This window comes from Xyrauchen texanus, chromosome 13 (genome assembly GCF_025860055.1).
Source record: "Xyrauchen texanus isolate HMW12.3.18 chromosome 13, RBS_HiC_50CHRs, whole genome shotgun sequence".
In the NCBI taxonomy this organism is placed as follows: Eukaryota; Metazoa; Chordata; class Actinopteri; order Cypriniformes; family Catostomidae; genus Xyrauchen; species Xyrauchen texanus.
Genome location: NC_068288.1, coordinates 42,320,480 through 42,339,633, shown reverse-complemented (window position 1 = coordinate 42,339,633; position 19,154 = coordinate 42,320,480). Strand labels below are relative to the sequence as shown.

The window sequence follows — 19,154 nt, the reverse complement described above, 5'->3', positions numbered from 1 at the left end:
TGGAAAGTCAGTACTTTAGTATTCTGAAAATCCTATAGAGAATACAAATCCTGTGACAATCTACAAAAGTCAAAAGAATGCTTGTAGTCTGTTTCGCTATAACTAAAAAATCCTTGATTTTATAGGAGGATTATAGGATTATTTTCTTGGATGGAAATGCAAGAATGTAGTGTTATTGTGACATATACATTGAAACCCTGCACAACAGCATTAATGCACACACAAACACACACATACACACAGAAGCAGCTGTGCTTACTTATGTAAGCTGTCACACTGCACACAAAGAATGCTTGAACCCGAGTCTGACCTGAACATCCTCTCAGGACCTTTGGTTCTTGAAATAACTATTCCCATTATGTAACGCTTGCTTGCTTATATTTAGGATTGTGTGGAATTTTTGAATTACAACCATGGGCAATTAAAAAAAATAATTTAATCACATCAGATATACAGTATAAATTCTGTTTCAAAAACAAGTGAGATGTATTCTATCTAGTGCTCATTCTAGTGCTTACCGTCTCCGGCCACCAAGTGTGTTAACTCCAGTAAAGGAACGGCTCCTCTGTACCATCCTGCCTTCAGCCGGACAATCAAACTTAAGCTTTACTGACATCTCGTCTCCACCTATAACACACACAAATATTGCGCAGTATACTTCAATTATGTCAGTAGGGGAAAAAAAAATATTTAAAGGAATAGTTCACCCAAAAATTCAAATTCTCTCATCATTTACTTACTCTCAAGCCATCCCAGAAGTGTGTAACTTTCTTTCTTCTTCAATAGACAAATGGAGATTTTTAGTAGAATAAATCAGCTCTGTAGGTCCTTACAATGCAAGTGAATGGTGACCAAAACATTGAAGCTCCAAAAAGCACATAAAGGCAGCATAAAAGTAATCCACACGACTCCAGTGGAAGCGACTCCATTGAAAGCGACTCTGAAGCGAACTAATCAGTTTTAGGAAAGAACATAACAAAAGAGAACTCCTTTTTCACTATAAATTTGACAGCAACTGTTTCTTGGTAATCATGATTTCAAGATTGATTACATTTCCGAGTGCCATCTAGTGCTGTGCACATGTGTTAAGTACAAGAAAGTGTCATAGAGCTTGAAATCATGATGGTGCCTACAAACTGCAATGGCACGATGTACATTGAAAAGTAAGTTTTTACCAAAAACGATAGGATCACTTCAGAAGACATGGATTAAACCACTGGAGTCATATGGATTATTTTTATGCTGCCTTTACTTGATTTTTAGAGCTTTAAAATGTTGGTCACCATTCACTTGCATTGTATGCATTTACTTGCATTTGTGTTCTGCAGAAGAAAGAAAGTCTTACATATTTGAGTCTCAAAAATTATTTTACATTTTTTTATTTTTGGGTGAACTGTTCCTTTATAGGTCCTAGTCCAATAGAAATTGGTTGATTCAACCAAAAATGAAAATTCTGTCATCATTTAATCAAATTTAGGTAATTCTAAACCCCTTGACAAGAAGATAAACGTGTGATGCTGAATTTTAACACAGTTTTTTTCCCCTTTCAGTTAAAGTGAATGGTAACCAGTGCTGGATGTAATTTGATTACAAAGTATTTAGTTACTGTAATCTAATTATTTTTAGTAGTGTAGAAACAGTAGTGTAACACATTACATTTTAAATTTGTGCAAACAGATTAAAGTTACAGACTTACACATAAGTTAATTATTTTTGAAGGATCCAATGAGTTTTAAAAGCAACATGTGTGTGTGTGTGTGTGTGTGTGTGGCTTCAAGAGAGCAAACATACATCTGTCTTGTACTTCATTAATGTTGTTCTTTATTTCTTTCATATTATTTATAATACATATTAAATTCAATTTTACTTCAAAATTAATTTTCTTTTATATCGTTTCTTGCTATTGCTATGCATTATTATTTCCATTTAATCTAATGTTGCTGTATTGTCTTCAAGAGTAAAAGATAAAAGAGTTGTCTACATTTCAAGGTCTTCAACATCGCAGGATAATGTTGTGACGCAGTAGGTTTCCATTGCCGTTGTTTGGTATAATAACACTTGTTAAAGTTGTGTTGGTCAGACGAGGTCAGACTGAGCATTAAGATTATTCAAAACATTCTGCTCATTTTCACCATCACTTTGTCTCCTCCCAACTCTTTGGCTAATAGAAGAGTTAACAGGCTGTTAATTTTGACTGTTTTTTTTATATCAGACTAAACTCTGATATCTGATATTACATTTGACCTGTGGCCTAGTGGTTAGTGCATATACTATAGACAGGCTGATCTGGGTTGCTCATGTGATGATGCAGGTTTGAGTCTAGCCTGTATTGCGTCCCAATCCCATCCCACTTTCAGAATTTCCATCTTTTGCAGTGATAAATAGTGATCAAAAGCCCCCTGAAAAATTAAATATGTGCTCCTACTCTTGATGACCCCTTGGTATGATTCTCCAACTGATATGACAGAGCGTCTATAACCTCAGTGACAGCCTCCCCATTCTTCTACATGAGAAATGTCCATGTCTCTGTTCTGTCTCTCATCATCCTATTCCTTTCTCTGTTATTGTAAACAGTTTATCAGACACCGAGGCAGCAAAACCCCTACAGTGCCCCCCGAAATTATTATAGTTTATTAAAGTTTAAGAAAACTTTTTAAGGTAATCTAAAAATAGCACAATGCGCTTTTCCCAGCGCATTTCAAAATACATCTCACTGCATTAGATAGCACAATAAGTTTCTCAAAAAATAAATAAAAATTCAACACAAGCATGCTTTTCCAAGCAAAACATTTCACATGAAAAGTTTTAAATTATACACCTACAGAGCTGAGATATTCTAAAAACCTTTGTTTGTGTCCTGCCTTAGAAAGAAAGTCTTACACAACTTGGATGGCATCAGGATGAGTAAATGTTGACAGAATTTTCATTTTTGGGTGAACTAAATATTTAAGTGCCCAGATCATTTTTGGGGCCACTGTGACCTTGTAGATCTCCTTTCTTATCTTCTCAGTGGCCAAGGCACTGCTGCTGGTTGTAGTCTTTGTCTTTTGCACCTGTTTGGCTAAGGACAAAATTGAGTTGACAGAGACATAACACTCATTGTGTGTATCCAAATGGAGTAGAAGAGAGAATGTTGTAAATGTTTTGGTTTGCATGTAAACAGATCACAGAGAAGCATTATAATAGCACATGACATTGTTCACCCAAATAAATAATTTACTCACTCTTGTGGTGTTCCAAACCTGTATGACAGAAACATTTTACTGAATATTCTGGTTCTCCTTTTCAAAACAGTGGCAGTTGATAAGGGCTCACTTTAAAGCTTCAAAGGGCAAAACATAAAAAATTTCAATTCTTATAATTTACTTCCCCTCATCCCATCCCAAATGTGTATTTTCTTTCTTCTGAAGATCACAAATGAAGATTTTAAGAAGAATATCTCAGCTCTGTAGGTCCATACAATGTAAGTGAGTGGTGACTAAAACTTTGAAGCTCCAAAAAGCACATAAATGCAGCATAAAAGTAATCCACACAACTCCAGTGGTTTAATCCATGTCTTCTGAAGCGATCCAGTCAATTTTGGATGAGAAAAGACCAAATATAACTTACACTTCCTAGCACCATCTAGCGCTCAGTGCATGCATCAAGCACTAGGTAGTGTAATCGAGCTTAAAATCATGATTGCCAATGTAACGGGAGTCAGCTAGTGTGTAAACCTCACTCTCCTGACCTCAAGAGGTGCACTAGCGACTGACGCTAGGGGCTGTAGCCTTTAGCCTCCTTATTAGCACACCCGCCTCCCACGCCGGAGACGTCAGTTTGAGTCCCGTTTGGAGCAGGGCGATCAGGACCGGTTACAATGGTGCCGTGACCCGGATGGGAGTTAGGTTTAGGGGTTGTGAGTGTAACGGGAGCCAGCTGGTAGATAGCTGTGCTGTGTGTAAACCTCACTCTCCTGACCTCAAGAGGTGCACTAGCGACTGACGCTAGAGGCTGTAGCCTTTAGCCTCCTTGTTAGCACACCCGCCTCCCACGCCGAAGATGTCAGTTTGAGTCCTGTTCGGAGCAGGGCGATCAGGACCGGTTACACCAAGTAGACTGCTGATGTCAATATTTACAGTAAAAAAGGAGTTCTATTTTGTTCTGTTCTCACCCAAAACCAATTGGATCGTTTTAGAGGACAAGGATCAAAGAACTGGAGTTGTATGGATTACTTTTATGCTGCCTTACTGTGCTTTTTGGAGCTTAAAGTTTTGGTCCCCATTCACTTCCATTGTATGGACCTACAGAGAGGAAATATTCTTCTAAAAATCTTCATTTGTGTTCTGCGGAAGAAAGTAAGTCACACATCAGGTATTGCATGAGGGTGAGTAAATGAAATGAGAATTTTCATTTTTGGGTGAACTAACCCCATCATAAAAGTAGTCCATGCAACTTGTGTGTCATGTTCTTAAGTCCTCTGTAGGCATACAATAGGTTTTGGTGACGAACAAAATGATTTTTAAGTCATTGAAGTGGTCATTTTGAGAGCATGAGAGAAACTTGTTCACATCTGTGTTCTCGTGAGAACTTGCATTGTTTTTTTCTTCACTAAACACATTTGGAAGATGTTTTTATCCAAAGGGACTTACATTGGTATACAAGATACACATTTTAACAGTTTGTCTGCTCCCTAGGAATCGACCTATGACCTTGGAGTGGCTAACGCTGGTGTTCTACTAGTTGAGCCACAGGAATCCAAAATATATATTGATAAACATATCAATATACATATTTGCAAATGACATCTCCAGTCTAGTGTCTATAGCAAATATACACATATGCAATATATACTGTATATATTTAAATGTTGTATGCACACAACATTCTCAGTGGGATACACAGCAAGACTTCTGAGGGCTGGCCAAGGAAAATATTAGCACAGGGATCATGTCTAGCATGAGAAACTGCAATACTAAAACTTTTTTCCATTTGTTTTTTGGCAGAAGGAAGAAAAACAGAAGGGTGGATAGGGGAGGTATCATGGATGTATTGGCAGGAACCATGTTTCTGAGCATGATTGCTGTAATACCAACAAACGCAGGGAAATTTGGTTTGGATTGTTGTTGCACTGCAGCCATGTGGGATAATTGAACATGGCGAGAGTGTTAACACTTACTGATAACGTTAAGCGTTCAAGTATGTGAATCTTCCTGGAAACAGCTTGATTGCCATCGATCATTTGTACAGGGGACTCATGCGATTTGCGCCAAAGGGAATAGATTGCAAGTCCAGAGCACACAAAGCCAAGGATCAAGAAAAGCACAGGATAATGATGGCATCAAAGGGAGGGAAGGTTCAAATTGTATCCCATAGACTTACACTGAAGAAGGGACTCGATCCATGTCTAGGGACCAGAGGATTGTGACTCCTTTTTCCACCCAAGATACACATTTTATTTATGTGCTAAACAATTTGCGAATCAAGTAGCGTTTCCATCACGTGTGTTTAAAGGAATAGTTAACCCAAAAATGAAAATTCTCTCATCATTTACACACACTCATACTCATCCCAGATGTGTGTAACTTTCTTTTTTCTGCAGAACACAAAAGAAGATATTTAGAAGAATATTTAAGCTCTGTAGTTCCTTTAAAATCAATGAATGGTGGCCAAAACTTTGAATCTCCAAAAATCACAAAGCCAACATTAAAGTAATCCTGGTTAAATCAAAGTCTTTAGAAGTGATATGATAGGTGTGGGTGAGAAACAGATAAATATTTAAGTCCTTTTTTACTATAAATATCCACTTTCACTTTTTACCACCTTCTTTTGTTTTTTGGCAATTCACGTTCTTCATGTATATCGCCACCTACTGGTTTGGGCTGGTCAAAGTTGGAGATTTATAGTAAAAAAAAAATCAATATTGATCTGTTTCTCACCCACACCTATCATATCACTTCAGAAAATATAGATTTAACCACAGGAGTCTTATGCTTACTTTAATTCTGCTTGTGAATTTTGAAGATTCAAAGTTCTGGTCAGTATTCACTTGCATTATATGGACCTACAGAGATGAGATATTCTTCAAAATATCTTTGTTTGTGTTCTGCAGAACATAGAAAGTCATACACATCTGGGATGGCATTAGGGGGAGTAAATGATGACAGAATTTTCAGTTTTTGTGAATGATCACTTTAAGAGAACAAAATTGTCACTTCTGGGGAAATTGGTGCAAAATAGAAATTTAAGCCAAACTTCATGTTTGCTAGCAACAGATATCTTATGTCGCGTCAGACAGTTCTGGGAGATAAAAGTAGTAAATTATTTTCATGACAGGTTATGAGTCCAGCATTTCAGAATAGTAAGATTAACATTTCAGATGCTATGCGATAATATTGTTTATATTCTCTGAGCAAATTATGTGTTCAAATAGATTGTTGAGGCATAGTCACATGACTTTTTTAATGCACATATTTATTTCTATATAAATTCTATATATTTGATAAATTAGTTTCCATTGATTTATGCAAATGTCATCTTACAAAAAAAATATCATAATAACTAAAAAAATTATCCACTACAGGTGGGCGTATAAGTGTTAATGTGTATTTTGGAGATTTTCGTTGTATCTTGGTTTTTTAAATTTTTAATGCAACGTTCCAAAATGTACATCAAAATTTGGATGGAAATATGGATGCAAACCAAGCTGTAGACACTTGGCTGTGGACTCTTGGCTTGGGCCAGTGAGCAACTATTTGGCAACCACCTTGAAATCCAATTATTGTAAATAGATTCAGATACATTATTTAGAATGTGACATCAGAAAACTTTATTAGTTCCTTGGATACGTTCACTTGGCATTAAACCTTCAACCATTGCATTAGCCTATATTCTTAACCTTGAAACTACCACCATGTTTGAGATAACCCTTAAGAAACTCTATACCCACATCCCTCAGAATCTTTACTTGTAAATGTTTGAAACGGGAATGAGTTTTTAATGACACCCATTAATATGCTGATATGCAGCATGCCTTACATCAGCGCCTCAGATAGGACCCACAATCCTCAGTTTCAAAGCTAACTTCAACGCTTAAACTTGTGCGACCCCATGTCCTCATGTGTGGACTGTGTTATTTGTCTTAACTATACACCTTGCAAAATTGTGTTTCATTTAAACTGACTGATCTCAGTTCAGGACACTCTGGGCTGTCATTAAAGGGTTACACTTTTAACGGAGTCATGTGACAAAACAACATGCCGCCGATCTCAGCGGAGTTTGTCTTTGGGAGAAACGCCAACAAAACTACATCTGGTAAGAAACCTCATTAAGTTTTTTATTTTGCATCCGGTCATTCCATCCTTGAAACATGTCTGACCTCCAGGAAATCCAGCTATTCCCATCAGACGATAAACTCTCTTTTCTTCCAAACACACCAACAATCTCCTCTCATGCAAGATTGGATCCTTCTTTGCCAAGCACGGATAGCCCTTCTGAGCGTTCAAGCTGCAAAACCCAGCTCTCACCTCCTCCTCCAAGGCAGCAAGCTTTAACTGCGTCTCGTTCCCCATCTTCCAGGACTTCATCTCCTCATTCTCTCGCCGTTACTCCTTCATGTCCAGTTTTATCTGCAACAACTTGCAGTTCGCGACAGCCGAACCCGACATAGTAGAAGCCCCCATCAACAAAGAAATAGATTCTGGATCCACGATTGGTCATTTCGATTCCCCCATTTGAATTGTTCCTCAGAAGTCCAATTGGAGTAGCCACTAGGAAATTCTCTGGTAAAAAAAAAAGCCGCTTTCTCATCCATCTATCTGCCACTCATGGCAATTCCCAACCCAGTATCAACAGTCTTATTTCACTAGATGAATCCTCCTTGCACTACCACAATATAGACCAAGCTATAACCCTCATTAAAATTGCCGGTTTCAGAGCTTGGCTACCAAAAGAAGATATAACTTCAGCTTTTAAAATTATTCCTATTCTCCCCGATTTCTGGCATCTCTTTGGAATTCGCTGGCACGATCAATTCTACAAAACAATTATGCAATCCCCTACCTCATTCATCTCCTTGATGACTTCCTCGTCATTTCCCCAAGCCATTTTCCTGCAACAAAACATTTAACAAAAATGTCTTCTCTGAACTAGGAGTTCCCCTCTCTCCCAAGAAAACCTCGGGCCATCTACATCCCTGTAATTCCTCGGAATCCTCCTAGATTCTAACAAATTCCAAGCCTCCCTTCCCAAAGAAAAAAATAGACAGAATTATCATGATTGCATTAAATCTACTAGAAGAAACCCAAGCACGATTTGCTTTCTCTCCTAGGCCAATTAAATTTCACTATGCGCATAATTCCCTAAGGCTGGCTTTTTATTTCCCACCTGCTTACACTCGCTACCTCAGCTCCAGATCTAGATGACATCATTCATTTCATTTGAGGACTTCCTTCCCCATCTGTGACATTTGAGAGCCCATGTACCTTTGACTCATGGGCTCCATGTCATGGACCCAGCTCATAGCTCCACATGGTGCAGCAGCGCCTGCTCACGACTCCAGATCGATAAACACAGTGGCAAGATGTGTTAGCCTTTCAAATTTTATGCAGCCCCAGCTGACACTGCCACTGCAGTACTCACTCCTGTCTAAAAATAGAAAAATGCTGCAGCGTAGTGCGTCCCAGCATTAAACTCCATACAGCTCCCCCGCAAATGGCAGCTCCCTCCAATGCTCAACAGTGCCCCGCTCACAGCTCCCACAGAAACTAGGCAACCACCATCCCTTGCCATATATCTTCATCCCTTTCAATTTACGCCTTATGGGGGGTTCTTCCATACTTCCAAGCCAAATAATCATCTACATCAATTCAACCTCTAAGCACCCCTTTACGTTCAACATGCTGTCCTAAACTCCTTCTGCATTTTTGAGGGGTACTTCAGAGCTTGAGTTAAAGCTGCTTCCTTGAACCCCTCCACCATGGACCGCAAGCCAAATAAGTTTAACCTTAATAGCTTAAAGCTTATATGGGCAAACAAACTTGTGAAATGAAGTTCCTAAACGTACGTTTGGCAGGAACGAGCCCATCTAATATTTCAATTAACAACCAGAGTATATAAGCTACTGCTTACCTCTCCTTGATCTCAGTTGTTTCCAGTATCCCTCCACTTCCCCAACTCCACCTTTACCCAAGGCATCTTTCCCCAATCAATCATCTCCTATATTAATAGTCCCGGGGGTACTTCAGAGCTCGAATTGAAGCTGCTTCCTCGATCCCCTCCACCATGGACAGCAAGCCAAATAAGTTTAACCTTAATAGTTTAAAGATTATATGGGTAAACGAACTCGTGAAACCTGATTGAGTCAAAAGACTCTAGTTTCATCCGATATGCCATTTAAAAAACTTTATTTTTACGAATCGTCACACTGTTAAACACAATGAAATTATATTCATTATTATATGAATTGCGCATTATCACATTGAGAATTAATGGGTTCATCAAAAAGCTGGAAAGAGTTGCTTTCAGAGGCTTTATATGGAGTTAGGATGAAAATAAGGTGCATTTCGAACTGTTCTGAGACCAGTGCAGACAGACAGCACACAGGAGGTTAAGTCATTCACTAAATAGGGAGCAAGAGGGTGAGGGAGCATCCTGTAGCTTTTCTATGCAGCCAAGTGCATTCACTCCTAACATCCAGTCAAAAGTTCAGTTTCAGGCTGCAGATGATGTTTGGAACATGGAACAATGTTAATCAGTACATATATTTAACATATAATCCTAAATTTTATTTTAACATAGTTGGCAGTGATTGGATGATGCTGCCCATTACTTTGAATCAGAAATAATTATGCTTATTTCTGATTGGTAAAATGCTTCAGCAATGGCTAGCACTTGTTTGTTTGATAGTGCAAAGAGAGAACATTTTTTAATGATTTTATTGCAAATTTTATTGCAAAAGTAGAAAAGAACATTGTAACATAAAAGTCAAATCAAGTTTTCATAGATCTCGGTGGAACCTCCTTAGCTTCTATGGAGTGGTGGTGGTGTAGTTGGCTAAAGCACTAAACTTTTAAGCAGAAGGTTGTTGGTTCGAGCCCCACAGCCACCACCATTGTGTCCTTGAGCAAGGCACTTAAGGGTTGCTCTGGGGGGATTGTCCCTGTAATAAGTGCACTGTAAGTTGCTTTGGATAAAAGTGTCTGCCAAATGCATAATTATAAATACAATTTTTATTTGTGATTTCCAAATACACATTGTTCCAAAGCAGCTTTACAGAAAATCATCTGTAATGACTGTAACATCTAAAATGAACATGAATAACCAGTGTAGAGTCCACCTCCAAAGTCTCACCAACATGAGAAACTCTAAAGCATTTCGATGTGGATTTTTCTGAGCTGTACCGTATGTTGTATATTAAGAAAGATTTGTGAGCTCCTTGATTGGAGATTTTTGTTCTGACTTTTGTATTTTATGGTTTATGATTCTGCTGTGAACTGGAACTCACACTTGAGTCATAGTTTTTCTCTTTTAAATAACTTTGAGGAAAGAGGGCTCAGGGGGGTCATAGCTGTGAGTGAACTCTGCCCCCCTCAGAGTAAACCCCAGAGAAAGAATACGCACACACACTTACCCTATCGATTTAGCCTGGAACAAAGCCATGGATGACACATATACTTGAATAAAAAAAAGACTTGACATAGAACATTAATTAATGTAGAGTTGAAACGTTGCTGTGCTTGGAGAAAAACCATCACCTCATTGATATTACCCAATAAAAAACCATACCACAAACAGGACTGAAAAACAGATGGAAAAGCAAGATTTGTTAGTATCATCAAGAGGATAAGCACGGAAAGCAAGTAGGGAAGCCAGTTACTGCAACATTTCAAGGCTACATCCACATTAATCTCTATAAACAGCGTTTTCATTTCGTCATAGTAAAAGTGTTTCAATGCAATAAGAAAGTATTGACAGTGCAAAAAATAAGTGTTTATAAACTGTTAATCCACTGTTTAACTCGTGATTTGTGTGAAAGTTAATAAAACTGCTGTTGTAGTGCCTCTAGTGTTTATTTCACCAGAAAACTGAAGCGAAACAGAACGAGTCACATAAAAATGCTTTTGCAAAAATGCAGTTATAGTAAAATGCTTACTATGAGACCAGGTTGCATTTATCCTTAACAACGCTATCGAAGTGGATAGCAGGCACAACAACACTGCTACAACATGGGCCACCATCTTGATTGTTTTGGTTTGAATGGATCACATGACTGCATCACATGGCAACATCCTCATTTTCTATGATTCCAATTTCCCAGTCCACACTACAGTGCGAACACTGAGGTTTCAAATGTTTTGTCTTTAAAGTCTTTAATGGGAATATTTTGTGGTGCTTGCTCTAACGTTGGCTGGCTACAGGTAGACGAAGAGACGATGATGAGTGACAAACACAAGTGCAGTTTATTTACAAGGTGTATTCCAAAACATGACAATGATAACCAATGAACACTAAGGACTCTAAACAAGATAACAAGTCTACTAAGAACCTAATGAAACAATGAACCAATAGGGACAAGACACAAGAACTTGGGAAACACATGACAAGATCACATGGCAAGGAAACAGGAACAAACATGGCATAGAACTAATTTAAAGTAAAAGACATGAACAAAAACACATACAATCCTGACATATCCCCCAAAATGACTTGACATGGTTACATGGCAGGACATGGGAACACTGTTAAACAAGGTGTTGGCGTGGTCTGGTGAAAACATATGGGGGGCCATGAGAAGCTCAAGGGGTGGAGTCACGGAAGGCGGAGCCATGAGAGGCTTGAAGGGTATAGCCATGGAGAACTGGATATCTGGAGAGTAGCCGAAGACTCAAAAGTGCCAAGATGGAGCCGGCGGTAGGGAGGACCAAGGCGGCACCGGAGATTCGGAGGAACAAGGTGGAGCTGGGGGATCGGAAGTAGGGATGGAGGTCCACAGTGGAGCTGAAGGATTGGAGAGCCAAGGAGGAGCCAGGTGATCATCAGACAAAGGAGGAGCTGGAGTGATGAGGGACCCCGTTAAAGCCGACAGGCTGAAGGACCGTGGTGGAGCTGAGGGAACGTAGAGCCAACGAGGAACTATGGCTTGGCGGCCACCTCCCCCACATTGAATGATTAACCACTATTAGTAGGGCAATGTTGATATACTGAGCCAGGCTGTGGGCACTCTATGCGCCTGGCATCAGGAAAGAGATTGACTCATTCAGTCCAAAGCGAAAAAAGTCCTTGGGGGAAATCTCATTAAAATTCTTCAAACTTTTTCTTGGCGTGGGGGAAGTAACTGAACCGCTGGGTTCATCTTGGTGGGTCGAGTATTCTGTAACGTTGGCTGGCCACAGGTTGGTGAAAAGACGATGACGATGAAGTGCAGTTTATTTACAAGGTGTATTACAAAACATGAATCCAAACGTGAGAACAAACATAAACGAACTGACTTGACTTGAAAAGCTGTACACCAACAAAAAAAAAAAACATTTGACAATGGCAAACATGAGGGTTAAATAATAAGACTTGGGAGAGCACATGACAATGAGAACCAATTGACACTTAGGACTCTAAACAAGATAACAAGACTGCTAACAACCTAATGTAACAATGTGGAAAATATCCCACAGATTTACTCCCGAGCCATATCTAGGGACTAGAATATCATAGAGACTTGGGGGTGGGCTAAAGTTAAAAATCACTAGTAACACCTTAGCAACCATATAGCAATGCCCTGCCAACCAACAACAACAACCTAGCATCACAATTTTTACACGGGCAAGCACAAATCTAGTTACCACTAGAAGTTAATAAGACTTATGAAATGGAGTTCATGAATTTGTAAACGTGCCAATAACCTTCTGTTTAAGGGTAGATATTCTTTGGTAGTAAAAGAGAAACGTGTGAGACAGAGAGCAAGGCGTACAAGACAATGCAGAAATTTGCCTTGGGAGAAACAGGTTGCTAGCGCCTCAAGTGTTCATTTCACCAGGAAACTGCCACGATACAATGAGCAACGGAAAAAATATTTAGCTAAAATGTAGGTATGATAATGTGATTCCAGGAGGCCCAGTTGGATGTGTCCATAATACTAACTCTTTTACTTGATTTACTTGGAAATTAACCGATCTGTTCATAGGTGCATAAGCTTAACCTGTTTTTGTTTACCATAAAGAACTACATTTCATTTAATTTAATTTGAGACATAAGCAGCTTGATTAGATTTAAAGATCCAATGAAATAGAATGATGAATGCCATTTTCAATTCTGTGTTAAATTATTTCCTATTGAAGGAGGAAGTTGGGGTGGTACATATTGAAGAGTTTGTCCTTTTTTAAGTAGCCAATAGCCTTTAGTTTACAGCCCATCGGAACTACATTTGACAATTAATATCAAAATGAACAAATTCCAGCCGCTTTATCACCAATTTATAGCTGGGAAATTAAATAAAATACAAGCATTAAGGGCTGTTCACAGCGAACGTGTTTTTGTATCCACCTGTGCTTTTTTGCCCAATTGTTTTAAGTAAACGCGGTAGATGTATGGGTTGAACCGTTGCGCTGCGTCCAGCTCTTTTTTCAACACCCCGCACAGGAGTAGGCATTTTTAGACACCATGTCAGGTAAAAATTAACAACAACTTTTAAAAGAGCATCTCGAGACACCTACCTTCTGTTATATGTGTTGCAGTGATTCTAGCTTTCTTAGCGCAATAACGCGATTTATCTGAATGGCCTCTTAGTGTCACAAAAGGCACACAGGCGAAGAGAATTTGAATGGACAATGTTTTTTTCACTCCCGTATGAACAAGAATATGTCATGTATAATATCATGCATATGTTTGGTCCGTTTTACCAGAAAAGAAAGTCTGTACATTTGCATATTCAAAGCTAACAGAGTTGGACTAAAAGCCAAAAAACTGTTTCCATGGGGTCTATAAGATTATTCTGTAAGGGTTAAAACTCAGAAGTTGGTTTTCTGCATGCCAAGCCATCACTTCTTTTAAAGATCTTCTAAACTTGAACAGTGTCACAAAACTTAAGACTAGTTTTAGGACCATGAAATTCTTTGGCCTCATTCTCGTTATTGCAATGTAATAAATGAAAGAATACATAAAAAAATAAAATATATATATATATATATATATATATATATATATATATATATATATATATATATATATATATATAAAATTATTTTTTATTTTTTTATTTTTTGTTATATGATAGTATGCGTTGTGCTTTCTGTAACTAAACTTTTTATAAATTGTACTCAGGCATTCATTGCCAGTTATACAGTATTGAGAATATATTGTCAATCACATTAAGAATAATTGGAAATTATAAAAACTCTTTATGCATTATTATGATTATGAGAATTATTATATTCTATTATAACAGAAAAGAATAGAAAATTAAATTATAATACCTATGAATAATAATTCTCTCTCTCTCTCTCTCTCTCTCTCTCTCTCTCTCTCTCTCTCTCTCTCTGTCCAATCTTTCCTTTTCTTTCTCTCAAATATACACATGCATGAATGTTAACAGTCATTAGATGCAGGCAGTTATAATGAGATGGCCCAAGAATGTCTGGCAGGTCATAAACATCCGTGTTAATGTGGTAACTTAAAGCCACATGTTTCACTATTACAACAAACAAGCTCGTAATTCCTCCTTAAACACAAAATATGGCAAAGCTTAGCGTGTTCAAGGATAAAGGGGATAGTCTTTATATAAGAACTCCCGATGTTTGGTGGTTGAGTGGAATGTTTTCGCCAGATGTATTTCTCTCTTTGACCTATCATGATTCATGACTTTGTCTCTCAGTAATCAGTTCCTGATTTCTGTCCCATATATCGACTGCACCAAACAAGGTTCCTCGGTATTCTCATGATAATAATACTGAACGATTGCTTATCATTTATTGATAATATTTATGAGAATGTTTATCTTATACAAGTAAACCTTTGTGAAGGATCATACACTGTAAAAGTACAATTGTATGTAACTGAGGTTTGCTACATGCTAACAAGCTATGAGCAAAAATAACAAATATACAAGCAACAAATATAATGCCTCAGTTAAATGTGAATTACAGTTTACAGACAGCAAACATGGTTTGTAAATAACTGCATCACTTGCATGAACATTTATACAAATCATGGTAAAAACGGTTTTACCAAAACAGTCTGATGGCAACTTGAAATTGAAGATATCACACCACTTCGCTCATACAAAAAGGTACGACTTTTGTTCCCTGTCACAGAGTGAAACCCTTTTTGTCATCTTTCTGTGTCCAAGGACTCTTATGTTGAAACGTTCCAAGGACTCTTGTGTTGAAATGTATTTTGGTCTTCCTCATCAAGCCTGTGTTCCTGATTTCATCCCTCATTGTTTCCAGTCATCTCTTGTTTAGTCCTTAGTCTTCATGTGTATATAAAGCTCTCATGTTTCCCTTAGTCTTTGTTGGTTCTTGTTCATTTATATGCATGTTAGTCTAGGAATGTTGCATACATAGTTAGTCAGCCATTTCCCTTTTGCTCAAATGCTTTATTTTCATTATTGTTTCTTCATCTTCTGAGTACCATATTAACACTCTCTCATCTCGTCTTTCCCAGTAACGTGACAGAAGAACCGACCTACCAAAGATGGATCCAGCAGAACAAATCGATCGACTCACACAAGGGACTTCTTCGGTGTATGATTATTGTGTAAGGTTTTGGAGCTTGGCCATTTAAGTGAGCTGGGGTAAGAGAATTCTCAGAACCATGTTCTGGTTAGGACTGAATAAACCTGTGAGGGAGATGGTCCCTTTGGACTGTGATGGTCTGCCCCTTGGTGACTTCATTGCTAACATCGTAATGGCTGGTCTTCTGCTATCGTTCTGGCGCCCGCCGCCAAGGTCAACAAGCCCACGCCCGAAGCTGTGTCCATTCAAGAACCAGCTTTCATGACTGCTCCAGCCCTAGAGGAATTTTTGGGGGGAGGCTAATCTGGTTCCAGTGGTCTCCGAGCTCCAACGGAGACAACTTTCTCCCCAGCCTTGGTGGTCCTACAGATCTCCTCCGAGCCTCCCATGACTCTGCCTTCCTTCGTTGAGCACCCCATGGCTCCGTCCGCCTCTTCTGATACTCCTCCAACATCTCCTGAGCTTCCTCCGGCTCCTCCTGGAACTCAAATCCCTGTTGCTCCTTCGGCTCTGCCTCCGGCTCCTCCTCTGGAGTCTCAAACCTCTGCACCTCCCAAAACCGCCAGACACCTTTCCCTTCCTGGAGTCTCCTCCCTGGCCTCATGGCCATCCGCAGTCTCATCCCTGGAAAGGAGTCGCCCTTTGGGGGGGGGCTTATAAATATAAGTGGCTATAACTTTACACAGAAAGGTTAGCTAGTGATTTTATCTCACTTAAGTAATGTTATTATCTGTAAGTGTATATATACTGTACCATGTAGCACCATGGTCCTGGAGGAACGTTGTCTTGTTTTGCTGTGTACTGTACTAACTGTATATGGTTGAAACGACAATAAAAACCACTTGACTTGACTTGACTTGACTTGACCAAAGGCAAACATCCCTGAGCAACAAATTTGGTTGATTTGGCTTTTGTGCAATAACAAACAAAAAAGATTTGTAAAATTTTTGGTATCTGATCTCATTAACCAGTTTATGGCAGCCAAGAAATTGGTCAGTGTCTCAAAAGTTCAGGACCTAATCAAGTCTCCTCACCAGTGGCTTAACTAAGTTACGTTTTATAATTTGAGTTACATTTACATTTATGCATTTGACAGAAGCTTTTATCCAAAGCGACTTACAGAGCCCTCATTACAGGGACAATCCCCCCAGAGCAACCTGGAGTTAAGTCCCTTGCACAAGGACATAATGGTGGTGGCTGTGGGGATCACACCGACAACCTTCTGCTTAACATTTTAGTGCTTTAGCCCACTACACCACCACCACTCCATCTCATGATGTCTTCAATCTGATAACATGAAGAAAACACTATTGTATGTGTTACTATAATGAAGCAAATTAGTGAAATGGTAAAGCTCTGAGCCAATTAAAGTAGGATTTTGCCAAAAGATGTTGGTTAACATTTTGTCAATTGTTTCTCTCATCCACATTACATCCCATGCTGACTTCTGGTGAGGACAGAACATTGGCTTCTATGTTTGTCAAGCTCTGAAAATGTTCATGGATAACATGAAGTAGACCAGGTTTTAGGGGTTATACAGAAGTTTTGGGTTTGTCACCACACGATTTGTTCCATAGACTGTCATGAGGTTGAACAGGTTTAATGCTGCTTGGTCACATCCTGTGCTTGCAGGCCTCTGTTTTTTTTTTTTTTTTTTTTTTATTTAATCTGTCAATATTGTTGGCCCTTCCTGAAGACAAGATCTTTTATCTTTGCCATTTGTGCAGTTGCAATAGCATTTGTTATGTTTGCATGTAAGGCTTTAACACACTTGAGTTCCTCTAAAGTGATACTTGGTTTAAAGTGCCACCTGTAACATCCTACTTTCGACAAGCAGAATCACGGTGATGCTTATTCAGTATGTGTAGAGTCACAAAACAGAACTAAAGGCCAAAGTAAACTTCGGTTTTCCATGTGTCGTCACAGTGACAGTCACAGAAACAAATGCAGAACAGCACGAAATGATTTATTTGATTAATAGGGGAAATGCATTTCTTGGAATGTCTTCAGCTCCATTCTTTGTGCGTAAACAAATCCAAATGAGTACCACTGTCTGATTGAAAGTACAAGAGAGATGTTTCAAAGCAGACCCTGGAAAGGCCAACAAAAGGTTCAATTAAGGATTATTTTATTCATTTGTTTATTTTCGCTCTGACTGCATTTTTGTTGAGTTTTAATAGATCCCAGAGCTTTGGCAGAACTGTGCATCCTGTTTGTGTGTGCCATAGGGGTTTAACTGTGTGAGAGGCAGTCTTTATTTACGAGTTTCCTTTTTTCCCACTGTAATAGTTTTGTAGTGATGTTCCTACTGTGCTTCAAGTAAAGAACTCTTCCATGAGAATCGGTCCTCAGTTATAAGGTGACTGATATGCAGCCCTCAAATGTGATTTTAATGCAAATATCATTGGAATCTTGTGGTTTAATTCAAGGTAATTGGTTTGTGCCTATGCAAAACTTGTTGCCATATTGCTAGGTTTTTCTAGGTGGTTGTCAGGGTCTTGCTTTGTGGCTGCTCAGATGTTGTGTTGTTACTAGGGCATTTCTAGGTAGTTGCTTGGGTGTTTTGGTCTGGTTTGATGGGCTGGTCATTGTTTACTGGCAATGAGACTGTTGAGATACTGAGATGGTTCACCCAAAAGTGAAAATTCCATCATAATTGGTTGCCCCCTGCCCTCCCTTCAAGAACTGTACACTTCACTCTGGACCCCACTCACCCAGCCCAGTACCTTATTGAACTGTTGCCTTCCGGTCGGCACTACAGAGCACTGAGCACCAGAACTGTCAGGCACAAGAACAGTTTTTTTCCCTCAGGTTATCAACTCATGAACAGTTAAAACTGACCCATTGAGCAATAACTATGTGCAATATACAGCTTAGTCTATTTATAATTATCTAACATATCCTACATCTTCTGCCATTACATTCCATGTGAATTTTATGTTATTTTGATTAATTCATGTTTAATTTCTTCTTTAAAAAAAATCTTAATCTATTCTTTTAACACTCTCTCTGACCTTCCTCTCTACTTGTGCATCTCTGAGCAATTTACAACTTTGTATTAGCACTTCCCTTATTACTGCCTCCTTAGGATGATTCGCATCTGTTGTATTCCTTATTTGTAAGACATTTTGGATAAAAGCGTGTGCTAAATGAATACATTTAAATGTAATTGGGCAGCCACGAAGGATCTTGATATTAGTCTAATGACGCAGTCTTGTGTAAATATATATTGGGCAAATAAAAAGCGCATTTAAATTATCGCAACATTCACGCTAGTGCTTAATTTTATATTGCCAGCAAAATCATTGCAACTATATCATGAATATTCAATATGTCACACATGCAGCCCTCATTTGGAACATCATGAGGGTGATTAAATGATGACGGAATATGAATGTTTTGGTGAACTTTCGCTATTTCTACCCTCTGTGTACTGGTGCTTTAAATAAC

The 19,154-nt window shown here is 38.7% G+C and overlaps 1 protein-coding gene across 1 annotated transcript in view; it reads right to left on the bottom strand.

Moving 5' to 3' along the window:
- LOC127654273 (RIPOR family member 3-like) overlaps nucleotides 1-19,154 on the bottom strand; it is a 52,037-nt gene that overhangs the window by 22,817 nt on the left and 10,066 nt on the right. Inside the window, exon 2 of the mRNA XM_052141395.1 lies at nucleotides 519-627. Coding sequence (XP_051997355.1) covers nucleotides 519-616 — 98 coding nt within the window. The 5' untranslated portion in view covers nucleotides 617-627. The remainder of the gene's footprint in view (nucleotides 1-518; nucleotides 628-19,154) is intronic.